This window comes from Epinephelus fuscoguttatus, linkage group LG19 (assembly GCF_011397635.1).
Source record: "Epinephelus fuscoguttatus linkage group LG19, E.fuscoguttatus.final_Chr_v1".
In the NCBI taxonomy this organism is placed as follows: domain Eukaryota; kingdom Metazoa; phylum Chordata; class Actinopteri; order Perciformes; family Serranidae; genus Epinephelus; species Epinephelus fuscoguttatus.
In genome coordinates, this window is record NC_064770.1 from 5,364,309 (window position 1) to 5,386,463 (window position 22,155).

General features: G+C 40.2%; 1 protein-coding gene across 1 annotated transcript in view; it reads right to left on the minus strand.

The window, feature by feature from the left end:
• Positions 1-22,155, minus strand: part of LOC125878809 (junction plakoglobin-like) — a 237,920-nt gene that overhangs the window by 112,351 nt on the left and 103,414 nt on the right. The window contains exons 2-3 of the mRNA XM_049560200.1: positions 12,828-12,882; positions 8,294-8,527 (exon numbers count right to left, since the gene is read on the minus strand). Coding sequence (XP_049416157.1) covers positions 8,294-8,527; positions 12,828-12,843 — 250 coding nt within the window. The 5' untranslated portion in view covers positions 12,844-12,882. The remainder of the gene's footprint in view (positions 1-8,293; positions 8,528-12,827; positions 12,883-22,155) is intronic.

Here is a 22,155-nt window from a genome sequence, read left to right on the forward strand (position 1 = left end):
GGTGGAGTTCCCCTTGAAGTACACAGCACAATTCTCAGATGGTCAGTAATGAAGATATTTTGTCTGAATATTTGGTTGAATGAATAATTTGATCATTTCAGGCATGTTTACACCTGTTATTTCTTCTCATTTCACTTAATCTGTTTATTTGTGTGCTGCGCACATCAGTGCAGAATTCACAAGAATTACGATAGTCAGTCTTGACTCTAACCTTCATAGAAAAGTGTGAACAACAGAGCTGAAACTAATGGAGGAGCTGCAGGTATAAAGATTACACACATTCATTACATGCTGCTTCAGGTGTGAAGTGGCCATCATATCATCCCCAAGGAAGGACATTAGGAGCATTTCAGCTTAGTATTGACTGAGCTATAACCAAAAGCTGCATTTTCTCTCTTCATTTTGTCTCAGCCGTGGCATATTCCCCATTCAGATCAGTTACACTGAAGGGTTTTGGCTTTACAGGAGTCAAATCATCGACCCTCAGGAGAGACTTACTGATGTAAAGAAGCTGATTAAGGAAAGTTAAAGTGTCTATTTATTTAAGTACTGAGTGAACCTGTGAGTAAAAAGCGACTTACACTGTGGTATAATCCCTCCAGAGAACAAGGAGGAGTCCAACCAGCACTGAGCATGATCTCATACTTAGGCTGCTTATCTGCTTTTGAGCATTCACTTGTTATTGCATACATTAACTTTTAAAAAGCATGTGCCAGTTTTTAAAAATATGTTTTACAAAAGTATAGGCTGTGGTACCATCATGCATAAAGCTTTCATGTCAGTGTGCAGTGTACTACAAGTATTTTAGTCTCCACCACATCTACAGCGTATGAGTAACAAGGCTCAGCTACATCATGTATTCCCTATGGGTACATACCAATGCCTTTTCAACTCTTCAACTCAGTTTGGTGTCTGATTTTGAGACTAGCCACTCAGACATTAAAGGGCTGGAAACACTCCAAAACAGACATGGGAAGCCTATGTACACATGGTTGTGTTTATACAAAATTGCTTGTCTACATACTTGGACATGCTCAGATTGATCACTTAAAAAGTAGCAACAATGGACATATCCAACATGACATCACCCATTGGTTTGTGGACTCTCATTTTAAAGCCTCAAGTTTGGCATTTGTAGCTTGAAGTGACCATATTTGGAGGTAGTTAAACAACTCCCCAAACAGGTGTCACGAATGGGGAAACTACACTGCCCAAAAAAAATAAATAAAAATAAGGGAACACTTAATGGTCACAGTATAACATCAAGACAGTTAAACTTCTGGAATATCAATCTGTCCATTTAAGAAACACAAGTGATTGTGAATCAGTTTTACCGGTTTTGGTGAAAATGAAAGTGACAACAAGTGCAATGGAGAGTGTGTTCTGCTAGTTTGCTAAACCAGGAAAACCTTCTTGTGACCACACATATTGATGTGTGGTTGCAAGAAGGTTTTCCTGTGTCTCCCAGCACAGTCTCACGAGTATAGTGGAGATATTAGGAGACCGGCCTTTACACGAGGAGAGCTGGACAGGGCCACAGAAAGGCATCAACCCAGCAGTAGCACCAGCATCTGCTCCTTTGTGCAAGACGGACCTGGAGGAGCATTGCCAGAGCCCTACAAAATGACCTCCAGCAGGCCACTGGTGTGCATGTTTCTGACTAAACTGTCAGAAACAGACTCCATGAGGGTGGCATGAGGGCCCAACGTCCTCTAGTGACACCTGTGCTCACAGCTCAGCACTGTGCAATGCAATTGGCATTTGCCAAAGTACACCAGAATTGTCAGATCTTCCATTTGCACACAGTTCTCTTCACAGATGAGAGCAGGTTCACAATGAGCACATGTGACAGGTGTGAAAGAGTCTGGTGAACGTTATACTGCATGTAACGTCATTCAGCATGACTGGTTTGGCGGTGGGTCAGTGATGGTCTGGGGAGGCATATCCTTGGAAGGTCACACAGACCTCCATATCATAGCCAACAGTATCCTAATTGCTGTCAGGTACTGGGATATAATCATCAGAGTGATTATCAGACCTTACATTGGTGCAGTGGGCTCTGGGTTCCTCCTGGTGCAGGGCAATGCAGGGCCTCGTGTAGCCAGATTGTGTAGGCAGTTCCTGGTTGACATTGATGCCATTAACTGGCCCTCTCGTTCCCCTGACCTAAATCCAATGGAACACCTATGGGACAGTGCATCTGACACCGCCAAGTACAGCCACAGGCTGTCCAGGAGCTCATTGATACCCTGATCAAAGTCTGGGAGGAGATCCCCCAGGATACCATCCGCCGACTCATCAGGAGCATGCCCAGATGTTGTTGGGAATGCATACAGGCATGTGTGGACCATCCACACTACTGAGTCACATTATGAGTTGATGTGATAAAATTCATACAAGTTGGATCAGCCTGTGATTTAATTTTTTACACTGATTTTTGGTGTTATTTTGAATCCAGCCCGCAGTGGTTTGATGGATTTGGTTTCCATTGATTGTTGTTATGTCATTTTGGTCTCAACAAATTACACAATGTGCATCCGCAAAAATTTTCAACTTGAATAATCTGTTCATCAAGATCTGATGTGTGATTTAAGTGTTCCCTTAATTTTTTGAGCAGTGTAGGTAAAGCGGACATTCTTTTGTACCAAGCTGTTAACATGTTTATTTCTGCTGTAAAGTTGAGCATTTTAACCTGGGGGTCTATAGAGTGCTCTAGGGATGACATGTTTCTGTAGGCTGACGTGAAAGGTGGCTATGCCCTGCTTTCCTCATCAAAACGCTTTACAATTTTTGCATTAAATTTTGGATTATTGCAGAAAATAAGATCTGTGACCAACAAACTTTTATGATACTTACACATTTTGTTCAGCAAGATAAACTTCACTAAATAAACACAACTTTAATGATGTTTGATGCCAAAATGCAATTGTCAGAAGTAACAAGCTAATGTAGAGGAACAGCCTCTCTAGACTTCCAGTGTTATCAATGAACAAGACCCACCAGACCACCGGGGGTCAAATGTTTAGGACTCACCCCTTTATTACTCTGACTGGACAAAAACTTCTTTCAGCCATCCTTAGGCCAAAAGGAGGTAAAAAGTCACTTGGGATCCCTCAAGTTTCAGATGCCATCTTAAACTATCCAGCCTTGGGGCAAAACGCTGTGATGAACAACCCACTAGCTGTCGTGAAACAATGCTTCTTTGCTTGGCCACATCCTGTCCATTCGCATTGCCCCAGGGAAATCACGCCCTCCCCTCTCTTACCAAATGTTTCTGTGTGATAGAACTGAAATGTCTGTTGGAAGTGAAATTATACATTTTATCCATATTATGTGTTTGGAGTTGTATAAATATAATTGGGGTTCTTTAATCAACTTGTTTGCATAAATATGTGCTTGCTCATTTTGTTTTTCATCATATGTTGCCATTATAGGTTGTTTTCAATTGTATTCATTTTAACTGGATGTTAAGAACCGATTTTGACCATAATGATAAGAGTATGTGCCTATCGCATGTAACATGTCAAAGTATATGTCAAAGCTATATACATATATATATATATATATATATACATATATACGTACAGTACAGGCCAAAAGTTTGGACACACACATTCAATGTGTTTTCTTTATTTTCATGACTATTTACATTGTAGATTCTCACTGAAGGCATCAAAACTATGAATGAACACATGTGGAGTTATGTACTTAACAAAAAAAGGTGAAATAACTGAAAACATGTTTTATATTCTACTTTCTTCAAAATAGCCACCCTTTGCTCTGATTACTGCTTTGCACACTCTTGGCATTCTCTCCATGAGCTTCAAGAGGTAGTCACCTGAAATGGTTTCCACTTCACAGGTGTGCCTTATCAGGGTTAATTAGTGGAATTTCTTGCTTTATCAATGGGGTTGGGACCATCAGTTGTGTTGTGCAGAAGTCAGGTTAATATATAAAATTCATATTATGGCAAGAACCAATCAGCTAACTAAAGAAAAACGAGTGGCCATCATTACTTTAAGAAATGAAGGTCAGTCAGTCCGGAAAATTGCAAAACCTTTAAATGTGTCCCCAAGTGGAGTCGCAAAAACCATCAAGCGCTACAACGAAACTGGCACACATGAGGACCGACCCAGGAAAGGAAGACCAAGAGTCACCTCTGCTTCTGAGGATAAGTTCATCCGAGTCACCAGCCTCAGAAATCGCAAGTTAACAGCAGCTCAGATCAGAGACCAGATGAATGCCACACAGAGTTCTAGCAGCAGACCCATCTCTAGAACAACTGTTAAGAGGAGACTGCGCGAATCAGGCCTTCATGGTCAAATAGCTGCTAGGAAACCACTGCTAAGGAGAGGCAACAAGCAGAAGAGATTTGTTTGGGCCAAGAAACACAAGGAATGGACATTAGACCAGTGGAAATCTGTGCTTTGGTCTGATGAGTCCAAATTTGAGATCTTTGGTTCCGACCGTCGTGTCTTTGTGAGACGCAGAAAAGGTGAACGGATGGATTCCACATGCCTGGTTCCCACTGTGAAGCATGGAGGAGGAGGAGATGTGATGGTGTGGGGGTGTTTTGCTGGTGACACTGTTGGGGATTTATTCAAAATTGAAGGCACACTGAACCAGCATGGCTACCACAGCATCCTGCAGCGACATGCCATCCCATCCGGTTTGCGTTTAGTTGGACGATCATTTATTTTTCAACAGGACAATGACCCCAAACACACCTCCAGGCTGTGTAAGGGCTATTTGACCAAGAAGGAGAGTGATGGAGTGCTGCGGCAGATGACCTGGCCTCCACAGTCACCGGACCTGAACTCAATCGAGATGGTTTGGGGTGAGCTGGACCGCAGAGTGAAGGCAAAGGGGCCAACAAGTGCTAAACACCTCTGGGAACTCCTTCAAGACTGTTGGAAAACCATTTCAGGTGACTACCTCTTGAAGCTCATGGAGAGAATGCCAAGAGTGTACAAAGCAGTAATCAGAGCAAAGGGTGGCTATTTTGAAGAAACTAGAATATAAAACATGTTTTCAGTTATTTCACCTTTTTTTGTTAAGTACATAACTCCACATGTGTTCATTCATAGTTTTGATGCCTTCAGTGAGAATCTACAATGTAAATAGTCATGAAAATAAAGAAAACGCATTGAATGAGAAGGTGTGTCCAAACTTTTGGCCTGTACTGTATATATATGATCTGGTATAATAAGAAGCATTAAATTTCTTTTGAAATAAAGTAATCAGCCTGTTTTACAACTAAGAAGACCACCTTATCAGATCCGCCCACTTTGGCCGGTTAAAAACATGTGCACTCTGGTGTGCACGCTCTCTAGTCTCTTGTGTGTTTCTCTATCTTGTATTTCCATCTCATTTCCTCTCCCTTGTCTCACTCTCTTCTGCTCTTCTTCTTGTTTTTTTCTTTTGTTTTCATATCTTAGCCTCTTTCGTATTTACGTTTTAGTTACACTTTTATACTCTCACGATCACAGTTATTTTAAACTTTTAAGTTTTGCTTATCCAGTTTTCCTTTATCTCCAGTTTTTCAACACTTTTATGCACGTTAATAGTAACTTTGATAACAATATCGAATGGCCAACAATATTGTTTTCACCATTATTATAAGCGAGTAATTATAGCAAAGTAGACAAGTGCCCTCTTCGACTTGCCTCTTCAACCAAAGATTCATCAAACCCAGTGGCTGCCATCCTCTTGCCACAGTGGTCCTTGTGCCAAACCCAAAGGCTTTTTGCAGCATAAAGAGAACCGATGTGGGGGTACCCACAAGACTTCACAGGCTCAACCGCCCGCCCTTCCACAGTGCGCCAGCTGATTTAATTCTACTGGAAAGTCCGGGAGTAGCAAAGTGAAAATTCGAGGCCCTGGGAGAAATGTCTTCATGATTCACTGCTAAGAAGGGAGGCAACAAAATGTCGAATAGGAGATCTAATTACCTTGATCTTAATTTAGGATTCCTTAGATAAATATTTTGCGCATCCCTGCGTTCCCGATTTATCTTCACACAGGCCTACTCTCTCACTATCACCAAATTAAATAACCCACACGAGTGTTACTTCTTGTTTTAATCCATTTATACATACTGTTGATTTTGTGTTATTTCATATTATCTTCATTCATTTATTCAGTTGTTACCCATTTAGCTTAAATAAACTTTCAGTTATTGCCAAGTCATTTTCTGTGGATATTTCTTTTCAGCAGGAATTAAGATCACTGTATGGAGAATTCATAACCCAGATATCGAGATTGATTCATGATAGATAAGCGTGCTGACAAATTAATAATTGGTTTATGGAGTTATTAATTTGATTAGTTGCTTCCCCCATTAGGAGGATGGTGCCCCAAACTTTTTTTACGAGTGCAAACATTCTCAAAAAGGTATTTCCCCTACACTAACATTAAGCTATAAACAAACCAAACTATGGTTGCATGTCTTAATGCCATCCCAACAGCATGGCTGTCAAGCTGTGTTCAGCGTGATGACGTTATATAGTCTCATTTAGTCACTTGTTAGCAATAACCTTCTTTCAGACACATAAAGGTTTTTGAAATTCATGAGTGGGGTATTTACTAATATATTCTATGCTGTAGAACAAAAGATGAAAGTCTCTTAAGCTTGTGTTAATCACAGACCTTATTTCAGACATGTAACAAAAACCCATCTGAAAACCCACTGACTTTAAAATGAGGGAAGGTAGTCTTAGGACTCATTCTTGGGGTGCTCTGTGAGGACTGACTCACTCTTGGAACCAGCCTCAAGTGGCCATTCGAGAGACTGCAGTTTTTGGCATTCCATGTTGGCTTCATTTTTCAGCCCCAGAAGGTGCCTATTGGTAACATACCTGCATTCAAAATCTTGCTTAGGTTAGAATACATACGTATTAGAGAATCAAAATATATTTAGAATATCAAAAGTAAAGGTACTTAATATGCAGAATGGCCCATTTCAGAATATCATAACACTGGATTATAATTTGTAATGCATTTAAGTGTTTATCACTAATGGTGCAGATGGTAAAGGTGAGGGGGATTCATTTTTATTGTTTCTTACACACATATATATATATATATATATATATATATATATATATATATATACATAATGCCTGGTAGCTTGATCTATAAAAGGCTAATACATCATAATGTTTTAATTGATTATATTTTGTATTACAAATCTGAATCTGAAAATGAATAGGTATAAAAAGATGTAAAATACTGTGAATGTAGTGTACTTAAAAGTACAATATTTGAAACCAACATGTAGTGGAATACAAGTATAAAGCAGCATGAAATGGAAAATTTTAAAAAAGTACAATTACCTCAAAAAACACAATATTTGAGTAAATGTACTTATCTACATTCCATGACAGGTGGAGATGACAGTTGGACTTTAATAGGGAAGGAAAGTAACATCTAAGTTATGAGAATTATAGCCCATAGCTAGGTTTCATAGTCCACATATTACTGACTGCATTTATTTGACATTTTTTCTATGTACACTACATGTAATTCTTAATCTGTATTTGCTTTGAAAGTACAAGCATCACTGCATCAAAGTGAGCTCAACTAACAGCACAGGTGGGACAGTTATACTTGTAAAACAACTTGTTTGTGAGTGCTTATTTCCTGGAGGAGACATTTAGTTCTTCCCGTGGGTGTCAGGCGACTGCTGAGAAACGGAGCGTAACTGAGTGAATTGAGGATAAAACAAAGTTTCTTCAACTGTGATAGATTAGCTTATGACGTGGAGATTGGTTGTATAGTTGAATACGGATGAATGGCAGAAAAGTGTTATTTCTAAAGAAGAAAAACAAGTCATCTGACCTGCATTTACTCACAACAAACTCAATGTGTTTACTATGCTAAAAATGATTTTTTTAAACACATCATAAATTAATAATGGATCATCAAAATCCATTCAGTGGTGTCTGGGATAATCATGTGTGTCGGACAGATTGATGGGCAAATACACAAATTATGAACAAGCAAATTAATGGACCAGGAAATGGATTAATATATTACATGATAACACATCAGTTCATTTATTCTAGCAAAATAAGAATCATAAATACAGAAGAAAAAGCTACACAGATGCATAACAATTAACACTAATGCTCAACAAAGTAAGAGAAAGAATGAGATGATGAAAGCCAGTGTTAGCAAAAGAAACAAAGACACAGAAAGTGAAGAGAGAAGAAATGAAAGAAATAATCCAAAACTACTACTAAATCCAATGATTTTTGGCCCCTCTCAGTTAAAGAGCTATAAAAAGTCTCACCTGAGGGACTCTCTAGTCCACCAGCTGCCGCGTCTCCCCCTCCCCCACTGGTGGAAGTGGTAGGAGCAGTGGTAGTACTGGTTGAAGTACAACCACTGTATTTCTTACGGCCGCTGTACTCAGTGCTGCTCTCGTCGTCCAGGACTGTGGTGGCCCCTGATTGGATTCCAGAGTCTGAGGCGTAGTAGGTCTGCTGCCATTCAGCCACCTTCACCACACTGTCCGCCTCACTCACTGCAGGGAACAACACATGGCTGGGATCAGACACTGGTAATACTTCTAGTCCTCAAACTACAACTGTTACTGCTACTACCACTACATCTGCACTGCCACTACTACTGCTGTTACTACCTATACTACTGCCACTACTACTCATACCACTGCTACTTAAGCTACTACAGCTACCTCCATACTACCACTACCATTACTGCTACTACCTCTGCTACAGCTATTACTACTGCCATTAATACTACTAGTACTCCTACTACTTCTGCTACTAAAGCTACAAGCACTACGTCCACACTGCAACTACTACTACCGCAACCACCACTGCTACTGTTACCACTACCAATCCTACTATTACAAGTGCTACTGCTACTTCCATTCTGTCACTTCTGCTACTGCTACCACTATTGTCACCACTATTGTCACTACTTCCACTAATTCTCCTACTACTACTGCTGCAACCACTACTTCCAAATTATCACTACTACTACTGCAACTACTACTACTACTGCCACTACTAGTCTTACCACAACTGCAACTACCACTACTTCCATACTGCCACTAATACTACCTCTGCTACCACCACTGCCACTACTTCTACTGCTATTTCCATACTGCATACTGCAACTACTATTACTACAACTCCTACTTCCAATTCCACTACTATCGGTACTATCAGTACTATTACTGCTGCTACTACTACCACTACTATCTCTACTGCCACTATTGCTACTGCTACTGTCACTGCTACTGCTACTAATGCTAAATACTTCTACCTCTTCCACTCCTTCTACTACTGTCACTATTGCTACTACTTCCACCCCTGCTACTAGTACTACTTCTACAACTATTAATAGAAGTTTTAAAATCCATCAGTGATGCCGTGGGTGAGAGAACTGAGAATATTCTTCTATATAAATATATAAATATGTAATATAAATATTATATATTTTTTCAGATTAGATTAAAATTGACCATCTTTTGCCATGTTGCTGTCTGTGGTCCTAAATTTATGCAAGGGCTAAATCGCACATACTACCACTGAAACTAAAGACTGATTATTTATTCTTTTTGCTGCAGCCAATAGGAATGCTCTCTCTCTGAAATGACCTGTGATTGGCCAAAGTCTCCTGTCACAGGTTAGATTTTCTAAAGCCAGAAAACAGAGCCAAGGGGAAATGCAGAAGTCTATAGTTCTCTTAGCCCAGTTTGTTATTGGTTTTTAATCCAAAGAAACTGCCTACCCCAGCTTTAAATCAAACCTCATTCTCACACAGGTGTATGTTGTTGTCCTTGGTAAACCGCCCTGAATCATGAATACTTTTGATTGGAGATATTGTGCTTGGAGCTACCTGGTAAGCTTTTAAATACAATGGAGCCAGAGCACCAAGGCTAAACACATCCTGTTTCAAGTATTGTCATGACCAGAGTACTTTGATTACTTTTTGCAGTAATGAGTAACCTAACGCGTTAGTTTGCTATGTGAGTAATCAAATACTTAAGTACATTTTCAAACAAGACATCAGTTACTTCCATTACTTTTAGAACGCTGGTTCTTCAGCTCCGAAACAGCAACGGCTGTCATTTGGTTCTAATAATGGAGATACTGTAACGTTAAACCTATCAGTCTGAAAGAAGCCACGGAGCTTGTGAACTTGCCATGAGAAATACTGCCGTTGTCTACGGTGGAGTCTAAAAAAAGGTGAAGTAGGACTCGCTGACAGACAGGTCAGACTCAGGACTTGCATTATGCCTGGTACACACTACACGCTGGTACTCACCAATTATCCCTGGTCGTCTTTCACGGCATGTGTGATTGTCATCGGGTTATTCTTGTCCTATTTTTATTACTTTCACTATTATTTGAGTCACTGTGTCTGTTCACGTGCCAGCCGACATGTTGTTGTAGTCACCTAAAAGCGCCAGCAGATGGCAGGAGCTACATTTGAAGCGCCATAAGTAAACATCAAGCTACTGTATCCTCCACAGGAAGTTCTGACAAATGTTTCAGAATAAAAGCCTATTTAGAAAATGGAGGGATTCTCTCAGCTGAGGTTATAAGGGGCTTTTAATTTGAAACAAGTGTTGAGTTTGAAATGACGGTGCGATATGTTAACTTTACAAAGACAACGGAGCGGATTAAAAGTAAATATATAAACACACAGAGAGATTAATAAATAACGGCCGTCTATAATGTAGTTTGTTTCAAATGAAGCTGGGAGCCTCTGCAGTTGTGGTGAGTAAAAGCCCCGCCGCTATTTGTTAATGTTATTACTTTATGTCCAACCGTGAGGATGTAACATTGTTTGCTAGCTTGATGCTAATGACAGTAACGTTAACTCAGCGGGTTGACAAAGTGCCTCTGCTGTTTCACACCATCATTTCCCCCTTTTACTCTGTGTGGTAACATCCCTAGAGGAAATATTAAAAACGCTGGGGTGTTGTTGTCATACAGTTGTCTATGGCAGCAGATCGTTCTGTGTTTGTACTGGTCAAAGTGACAGCTGTGATGGGAGAATTGGATCTCAGTGAAGGGCAAGTGGTCCATAACTTTAATTTTGGAGACAAAAAATGTAGGCTTAGTTAGCGCCCTGTGGTCCATTGCCCAATAGGAAATGTAGAATACTCAAAAGTACTTTAAAAGTGCTTGAGTTACTTTTCTCAGGAAGTAACGTTGGAAGTAGGCTACTTTTAAAGTAATTGAGTTACTTTACTCAGGGAGTAATGCAGTAAAGTAACTGGTTACTTTTTTAAAAAGTAATGCAGTAAAGTACTTTGATTACTTTTAAAGTAACCCTTACCCAACTCTGGTCATGACAACACTAAAGTTGATTATTTTAAAACAGTATTTATTTTTTTCTGATGTTTGTCGAGGCAGACATCCAAAAATGCCATTTGGGCGCCTTAGAAAGGACATTCAGTAACAATATTATGGGGCATCACAGCAGTAAAATACCAGACATGTCTGTAAAATAGCTACCTCTGCATAAAATACACACATATGGGAAATGGTCTATGCAAATGTGTCTGAAAGAAAGCCAATTGTTTACACTAATAGTATCATGAAGGTTTCAATTTTCAAAGTCTTTACTGTTTGTCAGTGTTGTGTGAGGATCAACAGGTGGGCCACTGCCTGTATATGAAGCAGCATGCTGCGATCTGTGGTCTAGGCGAGCACAGACCATTAACAGTTGATAGGTGTAAAAAAAATCATTAACATTAACAATAACTAAAAGATTTATGATGATGATTTATGATTTATGCCAGGCCACGTGCTTTTATGGCAATGGTGTCACCCCTCTATTTGTCAATTGCAAAAATAATTTGGGGAGATGCTTCAAAGAGTTAATTAAAAATATCCAGCGAGCAGTGGTGTAGTGGGTACGCAGGTATACAAGGGTATACCCACCTCTGTTTCTGGCCATTTACAGTTAAACCACCGATCAACCAAAAAGCTATTGCAGTATAAAGAAGTATACCCATCTACTCCTCGGCAACCTACCCACCTGCCTAGTAGTACACTTGCCTCATCAGCTACCACTACATCACTGCCAATAAGTCATTCACTGATGTCATTAATTTACAGCCAAATTTTTGCCAAGTCAAAGCACTTGTTTGGAACTATGGTGGCCCATCTTATAAAGCATTTGATGATGATCAGTCCAACAGTTTTGGAGTTATGTCTATATATGTGCTGAGCCACGCCCCTTTTGAAGTGTAGTGGTCAATATCTTTGATATAAACAAGTTTTTAATAAGCTTGGTCCAATAATAAAACACAGAAAATTTGATAGCGATCTAACCTATGTTTTAGTAGGAGATGTAAAGAAAAAAATAAAATAAATCAAAATTACAGAAAATAGTCAGGCTGGCTTTAACATGCTTTAAGACTTGTGTGTCCAATTTCATGTCAGTCAGACTAATGGTGTGAGTGGTGTGGCCTTTCTAATAAAGAATTCTTGGGCCTTACTTATAGCACCCCCATCAGGCCGGTTCATATTTGTTGAGCAGCATTTGGTCACAGTTTCCAATTATTGGTAAAAAAAAATGTATGTCTCTTTAATGTACAGTCTCACAGGAATTTGCACAAATGTTGGGTAGGAAATAAACAAAATAAACCAGCACAAAAACAGTGTGGTTTCCACCCTTCAGGCTTTAACACCTAATTATTACCTACATCCAACACAGTAAGAAGTTTTAGAATAAAGGAACATCAGACATTATACATTAGTGACTGTTTGTGCTTCAGATGTATACTATAGATATCAATAACAGAAAAGAGCTGGCCACTGTGCTGATAGAGCACTTACTTTGCATGGACATCATCTCCACCCAATGGTACCACTGCCTTTACTGACCTCTGACCTGCAGAGAAAGACAGGAAACATTAGGTCTGCAAAAAGGATTGCCTTACAAGATCCAAGCTAATCCTTTTCTGAAGGATTAGAACTTTAATCACCATATTCTGTACAGCATGTTAAAGAATTTGTTCTTGTCACAATCATCCAAGTAGGGCTGGGCGATACAGCCTAAAAAGAAAAAATCTCCGATTTTTTTCACAACAAATCCGATTCACGATTTAAATCGATTTTTTCCCCTCCTAGTTAAAAAAATATATATATTTGCAGCTGGGTAGCACATACCTGGGGTCCAAAACTTTCAGCATGTGAATAAACCCTGGCTTTTCCACGGTAGCTTATATATGGGCACCATATCTCTTGCAATATACATGGCGACTGCATCTGTGATCGCTTTCCACTGGACTTCTTATCATATGGCAGTGTTTCTCCTACCATCATATTGGATCACAACAGAAGTCATTTAAGGTTACCTTTCCTATAGAACAGGTCTATATCTTGTCCTTTTATTAAACAAACTAAAGAGCCTTATGTTACAGGCTGAGCCTGATGTGTGTGTGTGTGTGTGTGTGTGTGTGTGTGTGTGTGTGTGTGTGTGGAGCTGTGTATGTGTGTAGTTGTTGCAGGAGTTAGTGCGCCGGGTGTGGTGTGTGATATCAGACGGATGCGCCCCAGGAAGAAAGTGAGGCATGTGCTCTGTTGTTTACATCGAGCCGCCACAGTGAAGAAGCCTACGCAGTTCTGCATGCTGTTTTTGAGTTATTTCCCTCTATGTAAAAGTCAGACACTGATGACAGAGGCTGTGCATCATCCCTGCAGTGCTGAAAATAAAGTGCCGTTCTTCAACGCAGACGAAGTCCCGTTGTTTATGTGTTGTTGCCACAACGAGCTAACACAAGCTAAAGGAGCTAATGGTCTTCAGGGGTCCCTTTACTACGGTTCGGGGGTCTGCCAGCTTGGCATTGGTAACACTTATTTATCTTATTGACACAAGGACATGTCATTTCTGTCCCTACACGGTGCACGTCTAAAATCCTCCTCTGCTCTCTGTGTCGCGCACGGCAGAGTTCGGCCCTGATGCGTGCACACACACACACACACACACACACACACACACACACACACACACACACACAGATGAGCACACAAAAGTGCTGTATCAAGCGCGTGGGGGTGAGGGGGGAGCCCACTCTTAACTACGGGAGCCCAGCGTGGAGCGGCGGTGGCGGATTTTAAATAGAAACTCCATTTTCATTAAAACAAATTGGCCTAAACTACAAATTCGAATTAATTGATAAAATCGATTTATCGCCCAGCCCTACCTCCAAGATATACACCCCATGCTGTATATATGTGCTCAGTTCAGAGGGGTCAGTCAGGGGTACTTTTGCTATTCCACAAATCAAACGTGAGCCTCCAGTCACATGTACACCAGTTTTCCTGACGTGAGTACATATTAATGCCAGTGATTTCAGAGTGCATAATTTTGTCATTCAATACCATATTTTGGCACTCACACAGAAGGAGGGTATAACATCCATAATAAACTTGAGGATGTTCTTTACTGCATGCAACTTACATTTATTGCTGTTGTGATAAGAAATAATTTCTTTCCATAAAGCCAAATACTGCCTGAGGAGCAGCTGCAAGTTACACAAATGTCAATGTTGTGAAGCATATAAAACTCCAGAGAGCACCTTTATCTAACTCCCAGAAGCCACAGCTGGTGAAAGGTCACAGTGACTCATCTTCCCTTCCAAGAGCCCTTCACAATCCCCACTGCCTGGTGGGAATTCCCACTAATGCTCAGAGGAAGATGATGTGAGTATTTTTATGCAAGTGCACACAAGATATTGCTACACTCAAGTACATCCAGCACATCCACCAGTGGAGCTACATGTAAAGACACCTCACTATTACCCGGGAGACATTCAGATTGGTTGGCAATCGTTAGTCGCCAGTAGGTTTCTTATGAGTTCTAAATAATAGCTGACACAAAAAAATGAGGACCATTTGCTGACAGTATTTGGGTAGAAAGCATTAGTAGGGTTAAATGTACTTCAGTCAGGACTACTTTAGTCAAAGAAAACTTTATTTCCATTGGCAGTATTATATTTGGCAGAATGGCTCTGTTCTGGGGCCTCTCTGTCTTTCCTTGGGCAGAAAGCCTAAGGCAGACAGAGCACAGCTCTCCACCCTTCCACGCACTTAAGTGAAAAGCCTAAGGTGAAGAGAGCACACCTCTCCAGCAATTCTGCATGCTTACATGGAAAGCCTTAGGCAGAGACAGCACCTTCCACGTGCCTATGTGGAAAGCCCTAAGGCAGAGAAAGAATACCTCTCTGCCCTTCCAGGTGCAAATGAGGACAGCCTGAGGCAGAGAGAACAAGCCTCCCTGCCCTTCCAAGCACCTACAATGAAAGCCCAAGGCAGGGAGAGCAGTAGCAAAGACCTCCCAAGAACAGAACAGCGCCAGCATCAATGACAAACAGAAATGACATTGTTAGGTCAGACAAAACATGGAAAGGAGGATTTGGGGTGGAGGCAGGTTGCAAAGTGCCTTGCAGAGGAAGCAGTAACAGTAGGCAGGCCAAAGCAGATTAAATAGGGCACCCTGAATGAGATTTGCCAATGGGCTCTGTGCACCAGCTCCACTACTTCCTGAAAGGAAATAGGCATGAGAATTTCCTGTCCTATACTATTGGATTAAGTGATTAATCAGGTGTGCGGCACACCCAGCACACACCTTTCAGGAAGTAGTGGAGCTGGTGCACAGAGCCTATTGTTTGCATAGAGAGGAATCATGTGATCCATCAGCTGACTGCCTTCCATTAATCAATCAGCTGATCTATCAGTTGATTGGATTGCTTGGGATCAGCTAATGTAGCTGGAATGTGAGGTGAGCTTGACATGGTGTCCTGCCTGAATAAATGCTATGCTCAATTAAAATGGCTCACATGGTAAATTCAGTATAATGTACATTTCCACTAATTCCATCAATGCTACATCAGAATCATGTTTTGCTCACCACACTGCTACTTTCATTGTCTCTTTTTAACTTTGCAGTTCTATTCTGTAGTGTTAAGCTTATGCCAATTATACTTAATGCTTCCTGCACAAATGTTTCACAGTAAAGACCTTAAAAGGGGGGGGTTAAACATTCAACGATTCCATGCAGTTTGATTAAACTAATATTTAACAGCCGGAGTCGGGGTCATGATCTCTATAATGAAGCCAGCTTGTCTACTGTTGACACATGACATAACTTTCTGTTGAAGTGCTGATGGAATTAGTGCTGTAAAAATGTACATTATACTGCTGAGGTAAACAGGTATGGGACATATGCTTTTGTCATACTTATCTGGTTTCATATTTTATATTTTAAGTACCTGCTGTTTTGTAAATGATTTGAAATAACACCACCAATAACATTTTGTGTGTCCGAATTGTCTAGATTTAGCATTATCTATCTTTCATTCGTCTGTTAAAGTCTTCTTAAGCTTGAAAAGTTTTTGTCACATACAGCAAACATCTCCTCACGATCCGCTAGCTACATGTCCTCTGAATATGCTGTGAAAAAGTCTGGTCTCTGTAGGCAGCCCAGGCTCCACAAATAGCAATAAAAACACTTCACTTCTGTTTACCTTCAACAATGTTATCAAACACAACGGATCTAGCTTGCCTTTTAGCCTCATTGTAGCCTGTAGCTCTAACTGCCTCTCTGGGCACCGCACTCACGTGTGCGCACTTGCACGAGACTGTGAAACATGGGCACCACGTTCCTGTGTGTGTGCTTGCTTTCGTCGGTCTCATGCTGGCTGGTTGGTGCAGCCTGGACCAAAATGTTTTTGTTGCCATTTGCAGAGCCTGGGCTGCCTACAGAGACCGGACTTTTTCACAGCATATTCAGAGGACATGTAGCTAGCAGATCGTGAGGAGATGTTTGCTGTATGTGACAAAAACTTCTGGTTATAACTTGACCTAGTAAAATAAAATGTCTCTGTTACACATAATAATCAAAATACATCTACTTAATTTAAAAATACAACAAAGAGGCTATGCGTGGCTGTCATTGGTCACTAGTGTGCCTGCTCCATAGGCCCCACAGTGGCGGAAGATCTGGATAATTTCATACTCCCTACAAAAAGCTTTTTTGGCTTCACGCACCAATGAGCAACGTTCATAGGAATTAACTGAGGGCTACCTACAAAGTTGTATCCAGGTCTCTTTAAACATCCTTGTTGATATGTCAGTGATGAGTTTTCAGCTTGTTTCGCTGATCCCATGTGGCCAGATAGATCATGTTATGCATAATTTGTGTTTGCAATGAAGTGATGATGTGTGTACTGTACATGTGACACAATATAACATTCATGATGAAGTGCAGCATTACACCCGTGGATAGCGTGTGTGTGTGTGTGTGTGTGTGTGTGTGTGGTGTGTGTGTGTGTGCTTGGTAGGTTTAAATGTGTCTTCAAATGTAGTGAATGTACCTTATCTAATAACACCATCGGCCCACATAAAATCAATTGACTCTCAATTACAACACATTGTCTTCATATGGGAGACAGCAGCAGCTTCCTTGAACAGTACAAACACAGCAGAAATTAAATGTAAGATTTTTTTGTTCCTCCTTGCTGATTAAATTAACATTGACCACCTCTCTCATTGATGGCTGTGTTAGGTAATTAATGGAGGCAGGTTACAGAAAGTAAGCTAATCATCAATAATGATGGCCGCAGCAGTTTTAATGACAATGATCAATATGATACAGTGATATATATGATATCAGCCTACACCAGGCACAAAGGTTAAGCCCAATTACGCTAAATATTTTCCAGTCTACCTGGTTTTTGAGGATATTTGAGCCACTTTTTCTCCTACAATACCTCACTCAGCAAGTCAAATTCTTGTGTTGATCTGAGGGGGGCTACAGACAAACATGTGCTACAGTACTTTAATGACTCATGGGCTTTATTTACACCTGTAAGTGAAAATCAGCTTCTTAGCTTCTTATTTGGAAATTGCTAAATTCTGATGTGTTTCTCCTCGACTAAACAAGCTGTCCTTTCACATTGGCCACTGTTATTGTTGAATGGAGCCCGGCAGTGCCAGGGGAAAACATGATGAGACAACAACGAAAGTTAAAGCAGCGAAAGTCCATGTAGGGTGGGTGGAAGGGGTGGTGGATGGGTCCAACCACCAACAACTTTCACCCAGGTGGCCAGTGTTTGGTTCCTGAATGATTGTAAAGCCAAACCCTGCTTTTGTTGCCTAAACCCAGCCACATCCTTTTGTTGCCTGAACCCAACCATATGCCTGTGTGGGCAAAATGTGACCATGTGCGTTTGTTGTCGAAAGACACGAAACGTCAATTTGAGTCGTCGTACCAATGTAGTGCATTCATATCGAAAGACACTGTATGCAAACTGTACATTTCCTGTGAAAACAAGAGTATTTTGAAAGCAGATAATGCATGTCACAGGTTTAAGTTGATACGGCGTCCCGGAACATCAACAACCAACGTACCCAGGGTAACTTGCACATCATATCTTGACATGGAAAGTCCATGACCAAACGTCGATATGTGACAAGGTCAAAGTTTTTGTTTACACACACATTTACACACTTGTTGCTGAGGCTACCATACCACAATGCTACCTGCTACTCAGTAATCATTCACACACACTCAAATGCCACTGGAGCAGCCACTGGGTTCATTATCTTGCCCAAGAATACTTCGACATGCAGACTGCAGGAGCTGATTGAACTGCTCTTCTGATCAGCGGATGACCTGCTCTACCTCCTGAGCCAAGGTCGCAATCTGTACACTTTAAACACATTTGTTTTCTATAAAGATGCGAAGTCCCTCCCTTCATGTTGTCCCCCATGGAACCTTATTTGAGAACTTATTTTGTGTAATTCATGGCACAATTCAAACCAGTAAGATAATTCTTTATCTCTGACTATTGACTAGCACACACATTTTGTTTGGGACAAGACAACTGGAGGAACTACATCTTTGTATTAGACAGCTAACAATGTAGGTGTAAATGTAACTAGAGGTGTGATGGAGTTTTATTAAACATGCTCCCATATCAGATTTAATCCTGGATTGTTACACATACACAAAAGACCGACGCAATGATGCAAAGTTGAAGGTCACCCATCTCCTTCACTTCCCGCTATCTCAAGCTACCTGTCAAAAACCACAGATGAGCCACAAAAAAAATAAATAAATAAGGAGAGGCCATACAGCAGCATCTCTTCAAGATGATCTCAGGTTGGGCTAGGCAATATAAATGATATACCCTAAGGACCAATCAGGATAGAAACCTTTCCTTAATGAGGAATTTAAGACATCTGTATACTGCTGATTAATTACATTGCTTGACAACCTGCTGATGACAATCTCACTAGAGAAACAAAGATATTTCCAACTAATCATAAGGGGCTCCACTGTCTCCAGCTGACATATTGGTGTAATATTTATATCAAGCCAATATGTCAGCTCTGAAATATATTATCTATAATAATCTTTGAGATTTAATGTGTGAAATGTGAATGTCTGGTCATCTCCGTCTGCTCTCGGCCTGCTCAAATCATAAACACATCTGCTCCCTGGATCGGCACATCTCGTCCACTGTGCCTTGATTACCACTTCTGTCTGTATGATGCATTGGTTGTTAACTGATGTAATGCAATGTGGTCGATGTGTATACCGCTAAAAGGATGTTTCACTGGCAGCCACTCTTAAATGCAGCACAGGGAAGTTTAAGAAAAGGTAGCGAAGAAGCACATGGCTCAACAGCAACAAAGCATCCTAGACATCCTCCTTTGAGACAGAAGAAAATTAAGAAATTGCACAACTGATCACAATTATCATTATATAATATATGAAAAGTTTCAAAGAATGCCCCCTGGACTCCCCTGCAAGGCTTCACTCTGAAAACTATAGGCTTTTTCATCCAACTCGTATTCACAAAACTTACAGTATAATGTCTCTTCCAAGCACCTTCCTTGTTGTATCCTCTCATTTTAACCAGCCAACCCTTTACAGCAGTGTTTTTTCCTGAGCAGACCGTCGTGTGGTGTAAATTGCTCTGTGCCTCCATATGTTTGTTGGAGTCCCTGCCTAATTAAAACTGAGTAGACTCTGTAGGATATATGTGGAGTTAAAATGTCATGGAAAGTTTTGTCACCGGATGCTGGAGAGTTCCCTCATTGGTGTCTAAGCTCTGCAAAGCAAAGTATATGGAGGAAGCATAAAATTAGAGCCAAAGAAAAGGAAAATATATAGAGAAAAAGACAGATGGCAGATGAGAAAAGGAAAGACGAAAAATGAAAAAGGGGAATGGAGAGAGAACAGGTGAGCTGGTGATGACATGAAAGACGATGAAGATAGTGGCGAGCCAGAGCGGAGGGGAGGTGGGTGAGAATAAAAACAGCCTGTCAGCTGTGTACGTGGGGTTGTTTCTGTGTGTGTGTGTGTGTGTGTGTGTGTGTGTGTGTGTGTGTGTGTGCGCGTTGTGACATATAAGCCAGTGTCTGCATTCTGCTGTAAAAGCTATCTTATTCCACTGCACCAGTAAAAGCAATGCCTAATTCATGATGAGAGACAGTCTGGTTCATCTGTTCACAGTCTGGTTAGGAATTAAAACTGAATGTCCAGTTACATTTTTCAATTTAATTAATAATAAAAGTACTGAAATATGGTGATAAAAAAAAAATACAAAAATTGTTTCGTCATCAGATTTTACAGCATAAAAAAATGATACATATGAATCAAAAAGATTGTCAATCTTGAAAGTTTAAACATAAACAAAATATTTCTTAAAACTCCATAATTTAGACTATGTACATTATTTAGTTTTTGAGATACGCTTATTTTTATGAGCAGAGTGCAATGGCATTTTGAGAGATTCATCATTCATTCCTTTGGCGCTGCCACGTGTTTTTGTGCCACATATAACATAGCGCAGTGATGTGATTACGAGCGTACAATGTGATGACACAGACGACAGGTGCCATGATTTTCTGCTTCATAAAGAATGAATGTCTAGCTGTATGTTTTTTGTTTTAGATTGACATATATATAGGATTATGCAAACAACAATCTCCTGTGGACATTACAGGGAAACTCACAGGGAAAGTCTGGTGTAAAGCGGGGGAAATACGATGTTTGCACCACATGTAAGGTAACATAAGGTAATGACATGGGGAAGAAAGATGCCTCAGCTTTTTTTTTTTAATCTATTTAAACAGAACCATGCAAACAACAACCTCCTGTCTGCAGGCAATCCTTTTTTAAGGGTTAAATCCTCTTGTCTCCATGGGGGTTCAAAAGCAGTGTCTACTAATTCTGTATCAAACTAGCCATCACGCATCACCATGGCTAAACCACCTGTTATTGGATTGAAATGGCCCAGGACACACATCACTATGTCCGTTTTTCAAAATGACGTGTTAACACAGTGCAAACATATTATACTCATGAAATTAATTGGATTATATTCACAGGAAGTATAAATCACTTAACCTGCATCCATTATCAATTAAGAAATCACATTAAATTGTGAGGGAAGTTACTTTATTCTTTGATGTTGGGTTGCTGGAAAATCAAATGCTGACAATGAATGTTATTTTTGGAAACTGCGGTCATGTGAAAGAGACCCTCTGAGGTGGCTAAGTCAAAAATTAAGGCTAAATTTAAAGCAGACACAATATTAAGCTCTGATGTGAAGTAATTCATTTTATAAATGGATGGAATGTTTTGTTTTATAACTGTATTAAAGAACTATTTTTGATAAACTACAAATAGCATCTCATGATTGTACACCTCAACACACCAGTCAAGTTGCACATACAGTTTACATCCATGTCTGTGAAAACATGAATGCTACACACACTTTTTCCCACGGCAGCACAAAAGATCTATACAACCAGCACAGTTTTAAGGTGGACACCCAAGATTAGTGTCACCATTTTCAGTATTTGGCCAAATGTCTCCCCCTCTGTTCCTGAGTTAGGGTGTTGAATAATGACCAGGAAGTGTTTTTGCAGAACATGATGAAGTCACAGTGAAGTTGACCTTTGACCTTTTGGATATAAAATGTCAATTTGGCATTTGTGTGAAGTTTTATAATGATTAACGCTTGAATTCTTGAGTTATGGCCAAAAACATGTTTTGCAAGGTCGCAGTGACCTTGACCTTGACCATTAAATTCTAAGCAGTTTATTCATGAGGCCAAGTGGACATTTGTGCCAAATTTAAGGAAAT